The 16,465-nt window shown below is 41.0% G+C and overlaps 1 protein-coding gene across 4 annotated transcripts in view; it reads left to right on the top strand.

Moving 5' to 3' along the window:
- The first annotated feature begins 779 nt into the window (after window positions 1-779).
- The window catches only part of NOL4 (nucleolar protein 4), a 216,107-nt gene continuing 200,421 nt past the window's right edge, over window positions 780-16,465 (top strand). For 2 of the 4 annotated variants that reach the window (XM_020790952.3, XM_020790950.3), the window contains exon 1: window positions 780-1,476. In XM_020790952.3, the coding sequence (XP_020646611.3) occupies window positions 1,174-1,476 (303 nt within the window). In that variant the 5' untranslated portion in view covers window positions 780-1,173. Of the gene's footprint in view, window positions 1,477-1,768; window positions 2,344-16,465 lie in introns of those variants that run through there. The other 2 variants (XM_020790949.3, XM_020790951.3) reach the window with 2 other exon arrangements.

The raw sequence follows: 16,465 nt of genomic DNA, 5'->3' as shown, positions 1-16,465 counted from the left end.
GCAAGAGCACCGTCATAATTCTACGCGGAGCCCGACCGACAGCCGCCATCCCTTGGCCAACATCCTCCTGGGACTGAGCTCGCCCTCCTTTGGTCCCAAAGCTGAATTTTAGATATTATGAAAGGACTGTCTTTTCAAAATTATTCTTTTTTTCTTGTTATTTAAGAAAGGAAGAACCGCTATAGTATGATTTTCTCTCCTTCCCCACCTCCACAAATCCTGTGAGCCGAATTGAAATGACCTGCCGAGATTTCTCTCCATGATGAGCCCTGGAATTGTTAGGCAGGAAAGAACTTTCTATCCCACCAACAGCTTCACACCCAAAGCATGGAGATGTAGGATGGAATAAAGGGGGGAAAAGAGGCCAGTTTGCCCTTCAGCGTTTTCCTCCATCCTGCACACACGCACTCACACACACACACACGCACAGAGCGAGCCTACTTCAGGGAGAAGCAGGGTCCTCCAGGACAGACACAGGAAGGCTGCCGAGGGTTGGCTGGCTAGGGTGGAGGGTGGGCTTTTCTCTCTCTCCCCCCCCCTCCAACCTGCACCATCCGGGCTGAAGCTGATGCCCAAGAAAGACGAATCCGACTCCATGATATTTTATTTTATCTCGGTCCTTTTTTTCCCTTCGAGAAGCTAAGGGCTCTCTTTTCTTCGATGTCACAGAGGCACGGCTCTCTTGGGGGGGAAGAGGCGCCGCTGCTGTGGGAGACATTGGGATAGTCCTGCTTCGCACCATATTAAAGGGAAAGATCACGTACCGTCAAAGGGGAAGGGAAGCCCCGCCAGACCTGATCGCCTGGTTTCGAGGTGGAGATCAAGTTGAAAAATGATCGGGACTGGTGAGTCACTCTTGAACTGATCACCAAGCCCCCCTCATCCACCTTCATTGCTCCACCATCCAAGAAGAAGGCTTAGCAGCAGCAGCAGCAGCAACAGCAGCAGCGGGGGAAAGCCCACCCCAACAGCCCCTCTCTCTCTGGGGTGTGATTTGCCGCGGGACCTCTTTCTTCTCCCTGGATCTTGGTTGTGGAGGCTTCCGTCTCTATGTACCCGGGGTGAACAGGTGCCTTGGAGGTGTGGGAGATCCGTTCGCAGATCCGCTTTAGGAGCCTTGCCTCTCTCTTTCTCTCTCTCAGTCTCTCTCTCAGTCTCTCTCTCAGGGGGATTATGGAGACCGGCGACCGGGACATGTATCGCCAGTTTCAGGACTGGTGTCTCAGGACTTACGGGGACTCGGGTAAAACTAAAACGGTGACCCGTAAAAAATACGAGCGGATTGTCCAGCTCCTGAACGGCTCCGAGACCAGCTCCACGGATAATGCCAAATTCAAATTCTGGGTCAAATCCAAAGGCTTCCAGCTTGGCAATCCGGAGGAGGTCAGTGGTGGTGGTGGTGGTACCACCGCCGCTGCAGGCGGCGGCGGCGGCGGCGGCGGGAAGCAAGTGCTCTACGTGCCAGTCAAGACCACGGTTAGTAGATAAATAGTCTTGTTGTGTAGCCACGTCAGGGGGAAAGAGTGAAGAGCCGCTGCCGCCACATAGCTGCCACTTCCACCCCCTGAGTTGGCTCAGGCGGCGCTCTCGCTCTTTCTCCTCCTCCTCCTCCTCCTCCTCCTCCTTTCCAATCGCGCTCCCCCCACCCACCCATGTTGCATTTGCCTGGCATCTTCTCTACTGCTCAGGGCTTTGTGATGCTTCCCTTTCTCATGCACAAAACACCACCCTGCCCCCCCTACGAAATCTCTCCTGCTGCTCCCCCCCCCACACCTCTCTTCTTCTTTTCTGTACATATATGCCTGTGTTGTGCGGGAGGGTCTCTAATGTTATTTTAGCCCCATTTCCCCGGGGCTAAAAAAGGAAGGGGGGGGGGGAGGGCTTTTCCTGCAGCTACTCGCTACCCGCACGAGGCAATTTTGGATCGGCAGAGCGGAGGGGATCGTTATTGGCACAAAGCCAAACCGTCTTTGGTTTGGGGGTTTCCCCGAGATGGATGGGCTTCTTTTTCTTCATTGTTAGACCCCCCATCCCTTGTGCAGCGGGGACATGCCTGGCTGGCTGCAGAGAGCGGATGGCAGGGCAAGCAACAAAAGAGCCGTAGGCTTGCACATGACCAAATGGGGGAATCGTTCGCGCCGCTCTCTCGCACTCACTTGCACTGTCTCACTTGATACCAGCCCAGAAGTCCTGCTTGCGAGCCTTCCAGCAGTTCAGGCTGGAAATCTAGCTGCAGATCATAGAGCAGAAGTGCTATTATGCTGGGTTATGATGGTGATGGTGGTGGTGGCAGGAAGGAAGGAAGGATTTCCTGGTTCAGAAGATGGGAACTGTTGGTTACAAGTAGGTTTGCCTTTTCCTCTCCTTCAGTATTTCTTGCTTTCTGAGCCTTAACCCTGGCCTTGATTTGTGCAAATGTGTGTAATGAAAACAATCCCTACCTTTGGTGTTTTGGTTTGGTGGAACAAGTTTTTGTTTTCTGTGCAATCTCTGGTTGGGCTAGGGGAAAAACATAATGTGGGCATGAGATAATAAGATTCTTTTAAAAAGTATTAAAGGTGTGGTGGAGCATATACCTTACAGGGGAATACTTGGATTCTACAACAAATCAAGATATTTTTCTATGCCTATATATATGGTTAGTTAAAGACAATTTTCATGTATTGTATATAATACTATAACTAGTTTGAAGTGTGAAGTTATGCTGCAAGAAGAATATTTTAAGTACTGTTGTTGTCTTTGGTTCCAATGATCAGAGAATTTCAGCTATTTGTTGGGGCAATGCGTTTTACTTTATAAAACTTTTGTGACTTTGGAGCAATCCACTTAGGATTCTTTCTGTGTAAATTTCTATCCATCATCGCCTACATCTAGTTTGAAGCTCTCTGGTCACAATATTTCAAATAATAATCACCAGAAAGTTGAAGTACAGTATTAAAAAAAATTAAAGAAAAATTACCTGAACTATTATTTTCTTTATATTTTTGTATCTTTAGTTATTTTTATTAACTTTTCCATTTACTGGAATAGAGGCAAGGGTCTATCTATCACAATGACTTTCATGCTATTATACAGTAAGTGCATGTTTCCATTCATTTGGTTCATGCTTATGTCACTTTCTGTGATTGGAACCTCTCTTGATATATTTCCTTACTAAAGGTTTCACTTAACTGTTTGTGTGTTTGAACTGTGGGATTAAAACAACTACAAATAGAGTACACACATATTTTAAGGTCTTTAAAAAACCCTACAACTGGAACACAACCTGTGAATGTTTACCAGATGTCAGTGGGACTCTCTCCCAGGTAGGTGTGCACAGGAATATAGTAATAATCTTGGGAATGAATGTTCATCGTAGTTGTCATTTAGTTATTTAGTCGTGTCCGACTCTTTGTGACCCCATGGACCAGAGCATGCCAGGCCCTCCTATCTTCCACTGCTTCCCGTAGTTGTGTCAATTTCATGTTGGTTGCTTCGCAGACACTGTCCAGCCATCTCATCCTCTGTCATCCCCTTCTCCTCTTGCCGTCACACTTTCCTAACATCAAGGTCTTTTCCAAGGAGTCTTCTCTTCTCATGAGATGGCCAAAGTACTGGAGCCTTCATCATATCTTTATTCTCCTTTCAGTGACCATAATCCAGGGCTGACAGGGATGTGATCATACCTTAGTGTGCATAGATTTATGCCCAATGTGCGCTACTCTGTAGTATTGTCCAAGATTCCTTGAATAACTATGTTTAGTGTTGAGGATTGGATCAAGACTTAGTAATATTCAAAGTTGATGCGTTGAAATCTGTGGTTTTTAGACTTAATGCCATCTGTCCAGTCAAAAAAGTTTAGGACAACTTCAGACATAGTCTGAATATACTTAGTGCCCCAAATTAAAATAAGCAAGTATGTGAGAGAATCTTTCATATTATCTCAAACTTATTAATATCCATTGGAAAGAAGTGGATGGTTTTAGGTCTACCTGAAAACAAGTGGGAAGGTACTAGGAATACTGCAGTTCATGTGTATCTATAATTGACTGCAATGGGGGTTTAGATATCCTCTTGAAATTAAAATGTACGTGAAATCATCCATCTTCATTCATTGACACCAATAACATATAACATCAGTCTGCTTCTGGCAAACCACTTCTCATCAATTCCCAGATAATAGTATCCATATCAGTGTTCAGTCATGTACGATCACTCCTCGTTAAGCTCTCTTGACTGACTGTTGCTTCCACCATTCCTGAAAGTGTTGTCACAGACATTTCAGCTGCTACATTGCAAAGACAATAACTTTCCCTTTGTATAATTAAAAACTTTTTCTACCCCTTGAAAAGTTGCTGTAGATAAAATATATTTCAATGTAAAATCAGCATTGATAAATTCTGCCCAGTTTAGGCACACCCATAGTGTAAACGTGATACACAAAGTTACAGTTTTAAGCCCAAAGGCATTGGATTGAAAAAATAAATTATGAATCAAGCCATCTTTACTGTCCAGAATTATTCTCTCTTTGAAGCTCTAAGGCTTGTTGCTTAGCTCTGCTGTCAACCAGAGAGATTTGCTCCTGAAGGTTCTGTAATCCACTGCTGCTGGTAATTAGACATCATTACTGCTGCATTAAAAGGAAAGAGAGAAGGGGAGAGGACAGGCTGGGGCTAATTAACTACTTGATTTTAATGAAAGAAAGAGAGACTGATAGCAGGTGGGAGTTTGCACCAGAACAGACTAGACAAGCAAAACAGATTTCATTGAAGCAAAAATAACTTACAGGCTTACAGTAGCAGTATTCTTGTCTGTTTATAAAATGGTCAAATATTCCATCTTGTTTTGTTGTTGAAAGCCTGGTGAACATCTCTAGAGTACAGGCCCATATTTGGTTTAAATGGCATGCACAGAAAGAGAATCTTTAACTCACTGAATGTAGATTTAATTTATTTCAGTGTTCAATATTCTGGAGCGCAACAGGAGCAAATCAGTCCTCCAGTGTTCACATCCCTCTGTGGTGCAGGAGATGCACTCTTGGTCACCAGGCAACAACATCCTCCAGTACAGCCATTTTAGATCTACTGTGGGACAACAGACAGAATATATATTGTATGTACACAGTTCAATGAACAATATACCTCTGGTGTTCTTAACTGTGTTTCCATTTTTGACATCTGTTCTTTTTCACTGAGCCCAAGATGTACTTTGAATGATATCTTAGTAAGAGGTTATACATAAAAGCATTAGAGAGAAATATGCCAAATGCATGGCAATAATTAGTACAAAGTTTTAATGGTTGCTACTCAAAATCACATACTGCTACCATAACGTTGTGTTAAGTTTTAATAAACTATATAATAACTTTGTGAATAGTTACTTGGAGATCTCTTGAATTCTCAGTGAGGGGTTTTTTTTTGTCTCAGAATAAACTTAGAAAGAAGAAACAGGCTGTATTGTCAAGTGGTAATGGTGGAAGAGTTATAGAATGTTGCACCTTATATTCAGAATATATATAACATATATTACCATTACTATTTAATATTTATTTAATGACAGTGTCTATGAGCTGGATAACTATAATTCTGCAGAAGTTATGGAAAAGAAAACTTCTTTATTATTTAGACAAGTGTTTAATAACAAATGTCACACAGGCTACAAAATTAACTTTAACAGAATGTGATTGGACAAAAACTTTGTAACATCTTCATGGATGCTCTTTCTTCACATGAAAACAAAAACTATCTTCTTTGTTCTAAAATGTATCAGCACATACTCATTTTCATATAAGAACTGGAACAAAGTTGGGTCATAAGTTCCTCAAGGCTATAGCCTTGAGTGTACACATTATAATTAATGTATATGTGTAGAATTTATGGGTGGGGGCTTGAGTTAGGGTGCAGGGACAGGGTGCAGAATGAAGTGCAGGTGGTCATTAGCCTGTCAAAGCAGACAGTTATTTTGGCTCTCAGTGTATACCCTGCTAATTTTGGGGTATAACATGTGTGGATTTATGCTACTATCTGAGGAAATGGACCTGTCTATGAAAGCTCACATTAAAATATAACAGTCTTTTAGATACCGCAATGTTTTTGTCTACTTTATTTTTTTCTTCTTATGTTTTTGCCTGTTATGGCTAAGAGGTGTGTACTGATAAAAAGACTGATTAATGAATTCTGCATACCAATATTTTGGCTGTCCTCAGGAAAATGTTTGAGGAATCGCAACTTTAAGTTAATCTTTAGAAAGGAAAACGCGTACTACTTTATATGATTAATGGGCCATTCCTGATTTGCTGCATTGTTACATTAGTGTTTAAGACATGAGTGGGCAACGGTGGCTCTCCAGATGTTCTTGAACTACAGCTTTCATCACTTCTTGTTATTTATTTATTTATTTATTTATTTATTTATTCGTTCGTTCGTTCGTTCGTTCGTTCGTTCGTTTGTTTGTTTATTTATTTATTTATTTATTTATTTATTTATTTATTTATATGTTATTTATTTATTTATTATATACCAGATGGGCGGGATATATATATCCCGCCCATCTGGTATATTCTACCACTCTGGGCGGCTACCAACAGGCATATATTCATTAAAGCTGTGCTGAGTAGGGTTGTTGGGAATTCTAGTTCATAGCACTCGCAAGGCCAAAATTAGCTACCTCTGATTTGGGATGAGGAGTGCCAGGAGGCAATGCAACTATGTATCAGTTTATGCTAGTGTATCAGTGGCATTGTGATATTCTTTATTTGTATAACAGTGTTGTACAATTTAAAATTATGGATGCATATGAAATATAGGCAAAATTAAAAACAAATTGAACTGTTAGGATAATTAGGCTATTTTTTGACCAGAAGCAGGCTAATTGAACAGTATTATCTTGGCTATTTGCTAGATCTTCTTTTGTACACATAGTGGGGCATATACTGCATGCACATAAGTACTGCATTGATTGAATTTCTCCACAGTCACAGAAAATTTGTCCTGTATTCAAGGATCCCCATTTTATTTGATTATTCTTTGATCTTTCTACTTGCTTTGAAGTCTATTAAGTGCTTCCAGATGGCCCAGCAAGATTCTGGTCCTGGTGGGAGACACTCTTCAATGTTCATACATTCGCCAAGGTGTACTGTTTTTTTTGCTCTCCATAGGTTTAGACTAGCATCTTCTGGTTTAATATTGAGAACTTGGGATGTGTGCAGAAAATATTTTCTTGACTTTAGTGGGCTGGTGTCCATTAAGTGGATGGGTTTGGTCCTACATCCACTTGTTTGGCATGTGCTGATTTATACCACATACCACTAGCATATTCTTCTGTGGCGTAGCACAAGCTGTTGTTCTTATTGCTTGTAACTGTGTACCCTGATCCAGCTTGTTTCCTAAGTAAGTTATTTCTTGCAGCAACTTTCTGTTTGGTGTTCATATGATGTTTTTTGAAGGTCAGAGTTTGATCCGGAGCAATGCCCAAATGCTTTGGGGTAGGACAATGTTCCAAAATCTTGCAGTTTCCTCTCACTTTTCTTTAAGTGTAAGGCACAAGCCTGTGTTTTTAAAGAGTTTGGTTTCAGCTGGTTGTCTTTATAATATAAGGAAGGATCTTTCAGTCAAGAGGTTAGCTGGGGCTCCATGGTCTCAAAGGTTTTCCCTGGACTTTCATGACAAGATTATCAGCACAGATGAAACTCCTGGAGTATGGAAATGTCAGTTGATCATTTGAGTAAATGTTGAAAAGTAATGGTGCCAGACACTCCGTGGGAGACTGTTCCTTTGATTTCTCCAGCAACTGTTTCTCCCTTGAAATGCAACAAAGAATCTTTGGTTCTGAAGTAGAACAGCGATCTTTAGTAAGAAGGTAGAGCTTTTTGAGCAGTAGTTGATGCTGGACAGTATCATATGCCACTGTAAAATTGACAAATGCTGCTCAGTTATTTTATGTGTTTCAAAACCATCTTCTATACGCTTGGTTAGAAATAGGTTTTGAGTAGACATGGGGATGAATAAAAAAACGAGTTGTGATATTTGTGGAAAATCACTGATCCATTAAATATTTGTCCCTTCATATTTGTGGGGATGAATATTTCCCCATTTTATTTGTCCCTTTGTAGTAGTAGTAACAACAACAGTAACAAAAACATCATCATCATCATCATTCTGCGTCGTTTCATTCGTTTAGTCGTTTAGTCGTGTCCGACTCTTCGTGACCCCATGGACCAGAGCACGCCAGGCCCTCCTATCTTCCACTGCCTCCCAGAGTTGTGTCAGGTTCATGTTGGTTGCTTCACAGACACTGTCCAGCCATCTCATCCTCGGTCGTCCCCTTCTCCTCTTGCCTTCACACTTTCCCAACATCAGGGTCTTTTCCAGGGAGTCTTTTCTTCTCATTCTGTGTAACAGCCACCAATCAGGCGATTGGCAGGCCAATAGGCAGCCACTCATCCCCACAGCCCCCCACCCCCACAGCCTACTCCCACCCCTTCCTGCCCCTACCTTAGCCCCCACCCCTTCCTTACTGTAATTGTCATCACCACTGCCGAAGTCTCCATCAGGCCTCCACAGCCACTGCGTGTAAAAAGGGAAACTGCCCTTTGCAAAGATGGCAACTGCAGTTTCCCTACCCTAAATGAAGCCACAGCCACCATCTTTGCAAAGGGCGGTTTCCCCTTTTACACGCTGTGGCTGCGGATGGAGACTCTGGCAGCGGTGGTGACAATTACGGTAAGGGGGTGTTGGTGGGGTGGGGTGTCGGTGGGAGTGGGGGGTGGCAGTGGCAGCAGGGGTGTTTTCTTTTTTTTAATAACCCCACACATGAATCAATGAATATATTCGTTATTCTTCACTTCATGGGGGCAACTTTGTGCTTCATGAGTCATCCCCATCCCTAGTTTTGAGCCATACAGCTCTTGCTAGGTCTAAAGCCTGCCTATTCTGGCATTAGAAGTGCTTCAGTTTCAAAGGCTAGCTTACAGACATTGTAAAATAGCTGAGGAGTATGATGCTGTTGCAGATGCATACCCCTCTATCCCATGTACAAATGAGTAGAACCAGGCTACTAAATATTGCCGAATTTCAAAAAACAACTAAAAACATTGATGTATCGGCAGGCCTTCCCCTTTGTCAGTTCCTGATTCCCCTTTCCTTCTACTCCCTAGTTCTCTCCCAATCTGTTGCAACTTTTCTTTTGTAAAATTGTATTTAACTATATTGTTGTTGCTCTATTGTTGTAAGCCGCCTAGAGTAATCTTAATTGATTAGATAGGCGGGATAGAAATCAAATAAATAAATAAATAAATAAATAAATAAATAAATAAATAAATAAATAAATAAATTTCACCTAAACAGTTACAAATGTGAAAGCATGTATCTAAACAGATATTTCTCTTCAATTTACAGTCTGCTTTAAATATTACTGAAACTTGTGATGTGCATGTTAGGAAAATTTAAATATACAACATGCTACAAGTGTCTACATGCATGAAGTACGGTAGTATCGTTATGAAGAAATGTTACTGAAGATTTAAAAATATGCATCCTGGGCTTCATTTTTAAAAAATTCTGTGGTAGCTCAGTCCATGCTAGAGAACATAGTTCTCATGTAAAATTTGAAGGATGAGTTCTTTGTATCTTCTACCAGATTGTGGAGATTTGCTGCTAGATTTGAAATGATGGCATTACTGAGCTTCCTACTTAGCAAAGTCCACATATTGTAAGTAATACTGAGCAAAATAATACCATTCTAACTTGATATAAGGCAACTCCCTAAATAACTGCCACTTCCTTTTTCTTAATGACTATTGTAGATTGGAATATCATGCTTCATGACCAGATAAGTTCAGTGTACAAAAAACTGAGAAAGGGGGGGGGGGATATAGGATTCTTACACATTCTGTATATAAAATACATTCTTCAAATTGTCCCTTATATTCTGTTTTAATTATATTGTAAGCCATCTTGGGTCCCAGTTGTGGAAAAGAAAACTGAGATTTATATTATAGCAGTCAGTCAGTAACTTCTATGGTGTTATTCCTAAGAGACTCACACTGGCTACATTTCATAACCTATCTTCACTTCATCTTTGTTTTGTTCTCTAGATCTCTTCAGAACACTGACGTAGGTTATCAACTTTTTTAAAAAAATGTAATTTGTGGATCGCCCTGATCCATTATCAAACTAAATTATATTCACACAATTATCCTTCACTATACTTCTTTACATGGTTGAAAATTTTGGTAATGGATGCAGCTTTTGAAAAGCATTAGAAAACAAAGGAAAAGTATTGTAAAAATGAAGTGGTTCCTTCTCCAGAACTCTTTAGCAAGTAGTGAAGGTACGTATAACACCTGGGATTATGGCAGACAGTTCAAAATTTGGGGCAAATGTTCTGTGTATGGCTCACAAAGCCAGAATGCCAACAAGATGGAACTTGGATTCCACATCAGGCAGAGATGACAAAAGCATTCATCTTGTAGTTCTTCTGTATCCTTGCTTTAAATTCCTCTAAAAGAGCATCCCACTCCATTCCCCTGGTTTTCATTGTGTATTTTCCCCCCTGTTTCTAGCTGATATTTAACATTATTTTAATACTGAGCATGCTCAGCCCTTAATGGATTGGTTTGCTTTTTGCTACTTGTGTATCCTGACCCACCTAAAAATCCTGACATCTCCCTCTTGCTTCCAGAGGCCTGGTTTTATTTTATTATTTTGTACCACCCCTCCCCCGAGTTTACTGCTAGAGGGAATTATCATGACTCTGATCATGGAATCACCATTCTTAAACTACAGCTAAAGCAAGGATAGAATTACATTTCATGGAGTGGTATACATCCAGCTATGCAAGTGGCCATGTCAACATTTTGGCAGTGAATTCCACAAATTAACTCTGTGTTGTGTGAAGTACTTCTTTTGTCTCTGTTGGCACTACTATTGTTGATAAACTTCATTGTAAGCATTCAAGTTCCAGTGTTTTGAGAGGCAAAGAACAATGTTTACTCTCTCAAGACTATTCATAATGTTGTAAACCACCAATATCTCCCACTTTGATTATTTGTTTTCTAAACTGAAAGCCCCAAATTCTTACCTTTTCTTTATCCTTAAGACTTCACCCCTTCTCCTGGTGATTTTGTACCTAATCCTGCTTGACTATGCTTTCTTTATGGAGGAAAACAATAGAAATGTTTTTAAAAAATCAGTTCCGTCATACAGTGGCTTTACATAGGGGTACTGTACTACTTGCATTTTCCCCCGGCCATTTTCTTAATAATTTCCAATATAGAATATTTTTGATTTCTTCCACATGGAGGCTCAGTCGATGTTTTGATCTATAGGCCAAGAAGCATTATCTCAATTGTTACAACTATTTTTTGCCTCTTAAGTATATACACTACATTAACGTTCTTATTAGAATTATCGTTATTTGCCCATTACAATCACTTGCACTGAATTCACTTCTTCCTAATTTTTATGGCACCGGCTGGATGGCTGCTAATTCTGCCAATCAAAGGACACTTTAGATCTATCTGTTCAGTCTTTCTCTCTTTAAGGGATTTTGTATGATAAGAAAAAGGTGGAAGAAATGGTTGGAAAGTTCATGAAGATTACAAAGTGGAAGACACTGTCATTTCAATCCACTGTTAAATTCTATGAATGATGCAGGTGATTGTACAATGAAAACTCTATCTGAAATCATTCCAGATCCACAGAAATTGCTTTGGTATTCTTAGGAGTTTGCTTTAAATTTTAGCATCTTGAATAATTTAGTGTTACTACAAACCTTGCTACCTCACTATCATCTTTAAGTAATTTATTAAAATTAAATTACAACAATCTCAATATCACTTCTTTGGAGCTCCTCCTTATAACAGGCAGTTTATTCATACCTCCTGCTTCCTGTCCCTTTAGAACTAGTTGCAACTTCTCTTTTTCTTTGTCAAATTTACTTAACAATACTTTGATATGGAACTTTGCCAAAAGCTTTTTGGAAACCCAAATGTACCAATACAGTATATAATGGCAGAAATCCAGTAGCAGAACTGTTGGCTTGATCTTATTAATGAAAATTAATGGATGACTACATTGTCCCTCTTCTACCAGTCTGGTCATTTTGTGGAGCACAGAGAGTTTCAGCCTTTTCTGTACTGTAAATATTTTAGTCTATTAGGATCCACTGGTGAGTTGCTGGCTGTTTTTACTCTTTTCCTGGACCACAGTGTAGTTCTTTCAACTGTTAAAAGGACTCGTTGGGTTTGGGCTTCCCAACTGTGCCTGACCGTGGAGCTTCACATGCCCCCTTACAGGAAATGGCAGTCAAACATCTATAAGAGTATCTTCATGTTTCATGGTCATGTAAATTATTTCATCTTATTATCTTATCTTCCTCTCAGTTCATGGTTGTGAGAATTGCTTGTCCCTTAAGCTGTGGGAAATCCAGGCTTGAAAAGACTGAGAGAGTGCCTACTTCCAGACTTTCATCTCTTTCCAATCTCGACAGTTCTCTGGATATCAAAGGGCTTGCCTCTTCCAGCTCCAGATCCCCACCTCAGCTGCAGTCTGTCTGTAGCAAAACTCAGGGACTCATGGAGATTTATGTACAACCTCACATGCTGTCTGTAGCTTAAGTGACTAGGAAGGTTTTTTCTAGTTTGGGGTGATTGTAATTTTTCCAGCACTAATCAATCATTCCAGCTTTTGAAATTCAAAGAGAGCTTCACCTCTCTGCAGAGTGTTATTTCTCTTTTTGGTCAGTTCCTGGCAGTTGTTTGTTGTTGATCTATTTGGTTGGTTGCTAGTACGTTTGCAGTAAAGACAGAAGCATACACAAGTCTGCAATCTCAAGTAGCTGTAAGTAAAGAAATATTGTTTATTCTTTCTCCTAAAATGACTCAGGCAGAGTTATTGAAACTTTAAGTGCCAGGTAAGAAAAAAGCAACAGACTCTGGAGAATTTTGTTGTTATTCTCCAATGTGGATCTCAATACTAATGTGCAGCAAAAAGAGAATTTTACCAGAAATTCAAAACTTTGCAACAGGTTATCAGCCCAGAAACCAGAGAAAAAGACAGATCATTAACAAGTATTTTTTTACCTTTATTGTTTTCAAAGTATTTATGCTTCCCCCCCCCCTTTTCCTACCCCTGCCCCTGGTGCTTTTAACCAGAAACATTTCATGACTGGCTGAAAAGAAAGAGTTGTTTTTCCCCCTGAGATTCCTAACTAAACTTGCTCAGAAAGAGAAATGGATCTCAGAAAGAGAAATGGATCTTGCTCACAGGAAGGTGTTTTTTTTGGGGGGGGGTGAACCTCTAGAGCCAACATCTCTGAATTTCTCTCAGTGGAACAAGAGACTGCAGTTTAATCTTAGAGCTTTAAAGGTACAATGGTTGTTTACAAAGATGGACACACAGAAGCAAAGGCCAAAAATAAATGGGAAGACATGGGTTCTATAATGAGGTGCTTTAGAAGTCCACCCAATGCATCCCGTTTACGTTGTGTCACATGAGTGCTAGGGAACTGCTGCTGTTCTGCAATGAAGGGCAGAACAACTCTCCTGCCTCAGGCGGGAACTGAAAGGCTGCTTCCAACAGATGTTGCTGCTGCTGTACCCACTTTTCTGGAGGGGAAAAAGGAGGAAGCAAGGTGGCAATACTCATCTCCCCACCCCTACCACCAAAAAACAGAGTAAAAGGGCTTCCTTTAGGATAACACTATGGTGGCAGTAGCAGGTGATGAAAGTAGTGGTGATGATGATGGCAGTGACAATTATGGTGATGAAAAAGTGGAGCAGGCAGTCTCAGCAGCTGTCACTTTTCCATTTCCAGAAGTTATCTGTGTCATGGACAGCCATCTCTTTCCAAAGTTAATTTAAAGCTGGGTTGTGACAGGTTCTCGAGCCAGGTGGTACGGAGAGGATGGCCTGGAATACGTCCTGCATAAGTGATTTCGTAAGCCACATTTCCCATTGCCTGGCTCAAAGACTTCTCATGGCCTGACATTAAAGAGAATGTAGAAAGAGATGGCTATATACAGTACAGGCTACCTTTGAAATTAGTCAGTGCAGGGTTATGGTCGTTGTCATCCTTTGATATCCATTGCTGCTGCTTAGTTCTACTTTGGGAGGGAAATGGCAGTGGCCATGACTGCCAAAGATGAAATCCAGCTCTTGAGAGCTTTGTGGAAAAACAACAGCCCTCCAGAGCAGCATGGATGAATGGTGGTAAACTTGCTGTCCCAGGGCCTCAGCACACCAGGCCACCGCTTCAATCAGGCTAATGGGAAGGCAGGCCCTACATGAAGGAATGTGAGGGAAAGGATACCAGAATGTAAGCCTGCAATGTTTTACAGAGGCATATATCCTGCTCAAATGAAGGCTAAAAGTGGGATGAAGGATCCCTCTCTCTGTCCTAAATACGCCTCACCCTAGATGTGGAGCTACAAAGTCTGCAGGGTAGCATCTACCCATGTTCACCAGAATGCATGTAGAAGTCTCCTTGAGTGTTCAAGCTGAAACATAAGTAGAAGCATCTTGCAATCCCTCCAGTTCACCATGGGTAGGGTAGGAATTTGGGGGGAGGAAGGAATTTTGGAAGTAAAGCTTGCATGCACACTCATGCCCCCTACCCACATTTACGCCCCATGCAAATTATATACCAGAAAACTACTTCTGCTTTCTTGTCCTCTTGCTTAAATGTGCCAGGAGGAGGAGTTGGACATATTCCCTGGTACCATATTATATGTTATAAGCCATCAAGTCTTCTTTTCTCAGCTATGGACACTGATAGTTACCAGCTCACCATAGGATTTCCCTTTACTCTTTCAACAATAAATAAAACAATAGCTGTTCCAGAATCTTACACAGCCAATATGGTTTCTTCTAAAGAAATGTTGTCCAAAGAAGAAATGAAAAGAGATAATATTGGTGAGGAATGAAAAAGTCAGTTTAAATGAAAACATCATTCACACAATTCAACTGAACACATTATCATCAGAACACATTAGAAAAATTACTGGTATTTGTGCTACGATTTCTCTGTGTTCTCTTTCCTTTTTTCTCTGTTCTTCCCATAGTAACTTGCTTCTTAAACATGTTAAAAGTAAGCAGAATATTACAAAGACATTATATAGCCTCCAAGTAGTGTTCCATGGAATAATGCTAGCCTTATAAAGATGGTCCTGAGCCTTTCCTTGTTTAGAGAAAAGAAAGACTGAAACATGGATGTGTCGAGATGGGTAAAAACTGCCAGTTCAGCAATGTTTGCCAATTTGTTTGTTGGCCCAAACAGATACTCTGTGCTTTGAATCCCCACTTCTGCCAGCAGGTGCCCACTCAGAGCACCCTGGCTTCCCTGCCCTGCATCATCTGGGCACTGCCTCCTAGTGAGCACCTGCTGGAGGAGATAGGGCTACAAGCACTGAACATTTATCTGGCCAATAAACGAACTGGCATGGATCACCAGTTCATGTCTATCTCTAGGTTTGAGCAATGTGGACTTTTTCCCTCTGTGATATTAAACTATGTTCCAGAGCTTGGAAAGTTTCCTTTTAAAAGTAATTCATTACCATTACACAATTGCAGTATTTAGAAAGTAGGCCATTGGCACTACTCATTACAGAGCTGAAAAAGTAGTTCATATTACTTGTCACACTGCTTACCTTTCAGTTAGTTTCTTTTACTTTATTTAACACCTTAGGATTGTCAGGAGAACAACAAATTCTGTGAAAATGCCTTGAAAACAGCCTTAATATTTCCTTTAAAATAATTTCCAGCTCTTAGAGAACTATGGGAGGGTTCATCTCTCACCAAACATTCTCTTGCTTGCGTTTTCTTTGGCTTTGAAGGAGGATATTGCTGCGGTTATAGACAACTTTGGATCTCAAAGGAGAATATTACAGACTCTCTTAGATAATGAGCAGATCAGTTGATTTTGACATCAGAAACATGGGAGAGCCCTCTCCTCAAATATTTCATTGACTGCATTTGCTTTGCTGTTTGGAAGGACAGATTAGCACTGTTACTGACACCTTCCCATCAGTGAAAAGTGTAAACAAACAATCAAACAAAAAACACAACCAGATGCTCTTCACTTCTACTCCTGGAAATCTCACAGTTGCCTTGAGGGTCCTAAGAAACATCTCATAACCAAGGTAAGCTAGCTTCCTCAACAACCTCTGGGAACTTCCTGGAGGGTTGAGTTTCCAGCACTAGTACCCCAGGGAATCTCCTTTCAAAAGTGGCCCCTGTTAAAGTTATAGGGTGCCCAGAGAGTCCTGGTCTCTGAAAGTGAGAGGGGAGGATGAGTCTCAGCCCTGGTCAAAAACTTTTGAAGGATAGCTGGTAGATCTGGGTGGGGGTTATTGGTGCCTGCTCCTCTTGAAGCCTCTTCTATCTCTTGTACTGGTGCTTTCATTGCCAACACTCCAGTTGAGTCAGAGTGGATACTGTGGCTTCTGTTGAACAATGTAAGCATCAAGGTCATGTCAGAGGTGCATTAAG

The sequence above is a fragment of the Pogona vitticeps genome, chromosome 4 (genome assembly GCF_051106095.1).
Source record: "Pogona vitticeps strain Pit_001003342236 chromosome 4, PviZW2.1, whole genome shotgun sequence".
In the NCBI taxonomy this organism is placed as follows: Eukaryota; Metazoa; Chordata; class Lepidosauria; order Squamata; family Agamidae; genus Pogona; species Pogona vitticeps.
The sequence above is the reverse complement of the archived record's forward strand: the minus strand, read 5'-3'. Positions and strand labels throughout refer to the sequence as shown.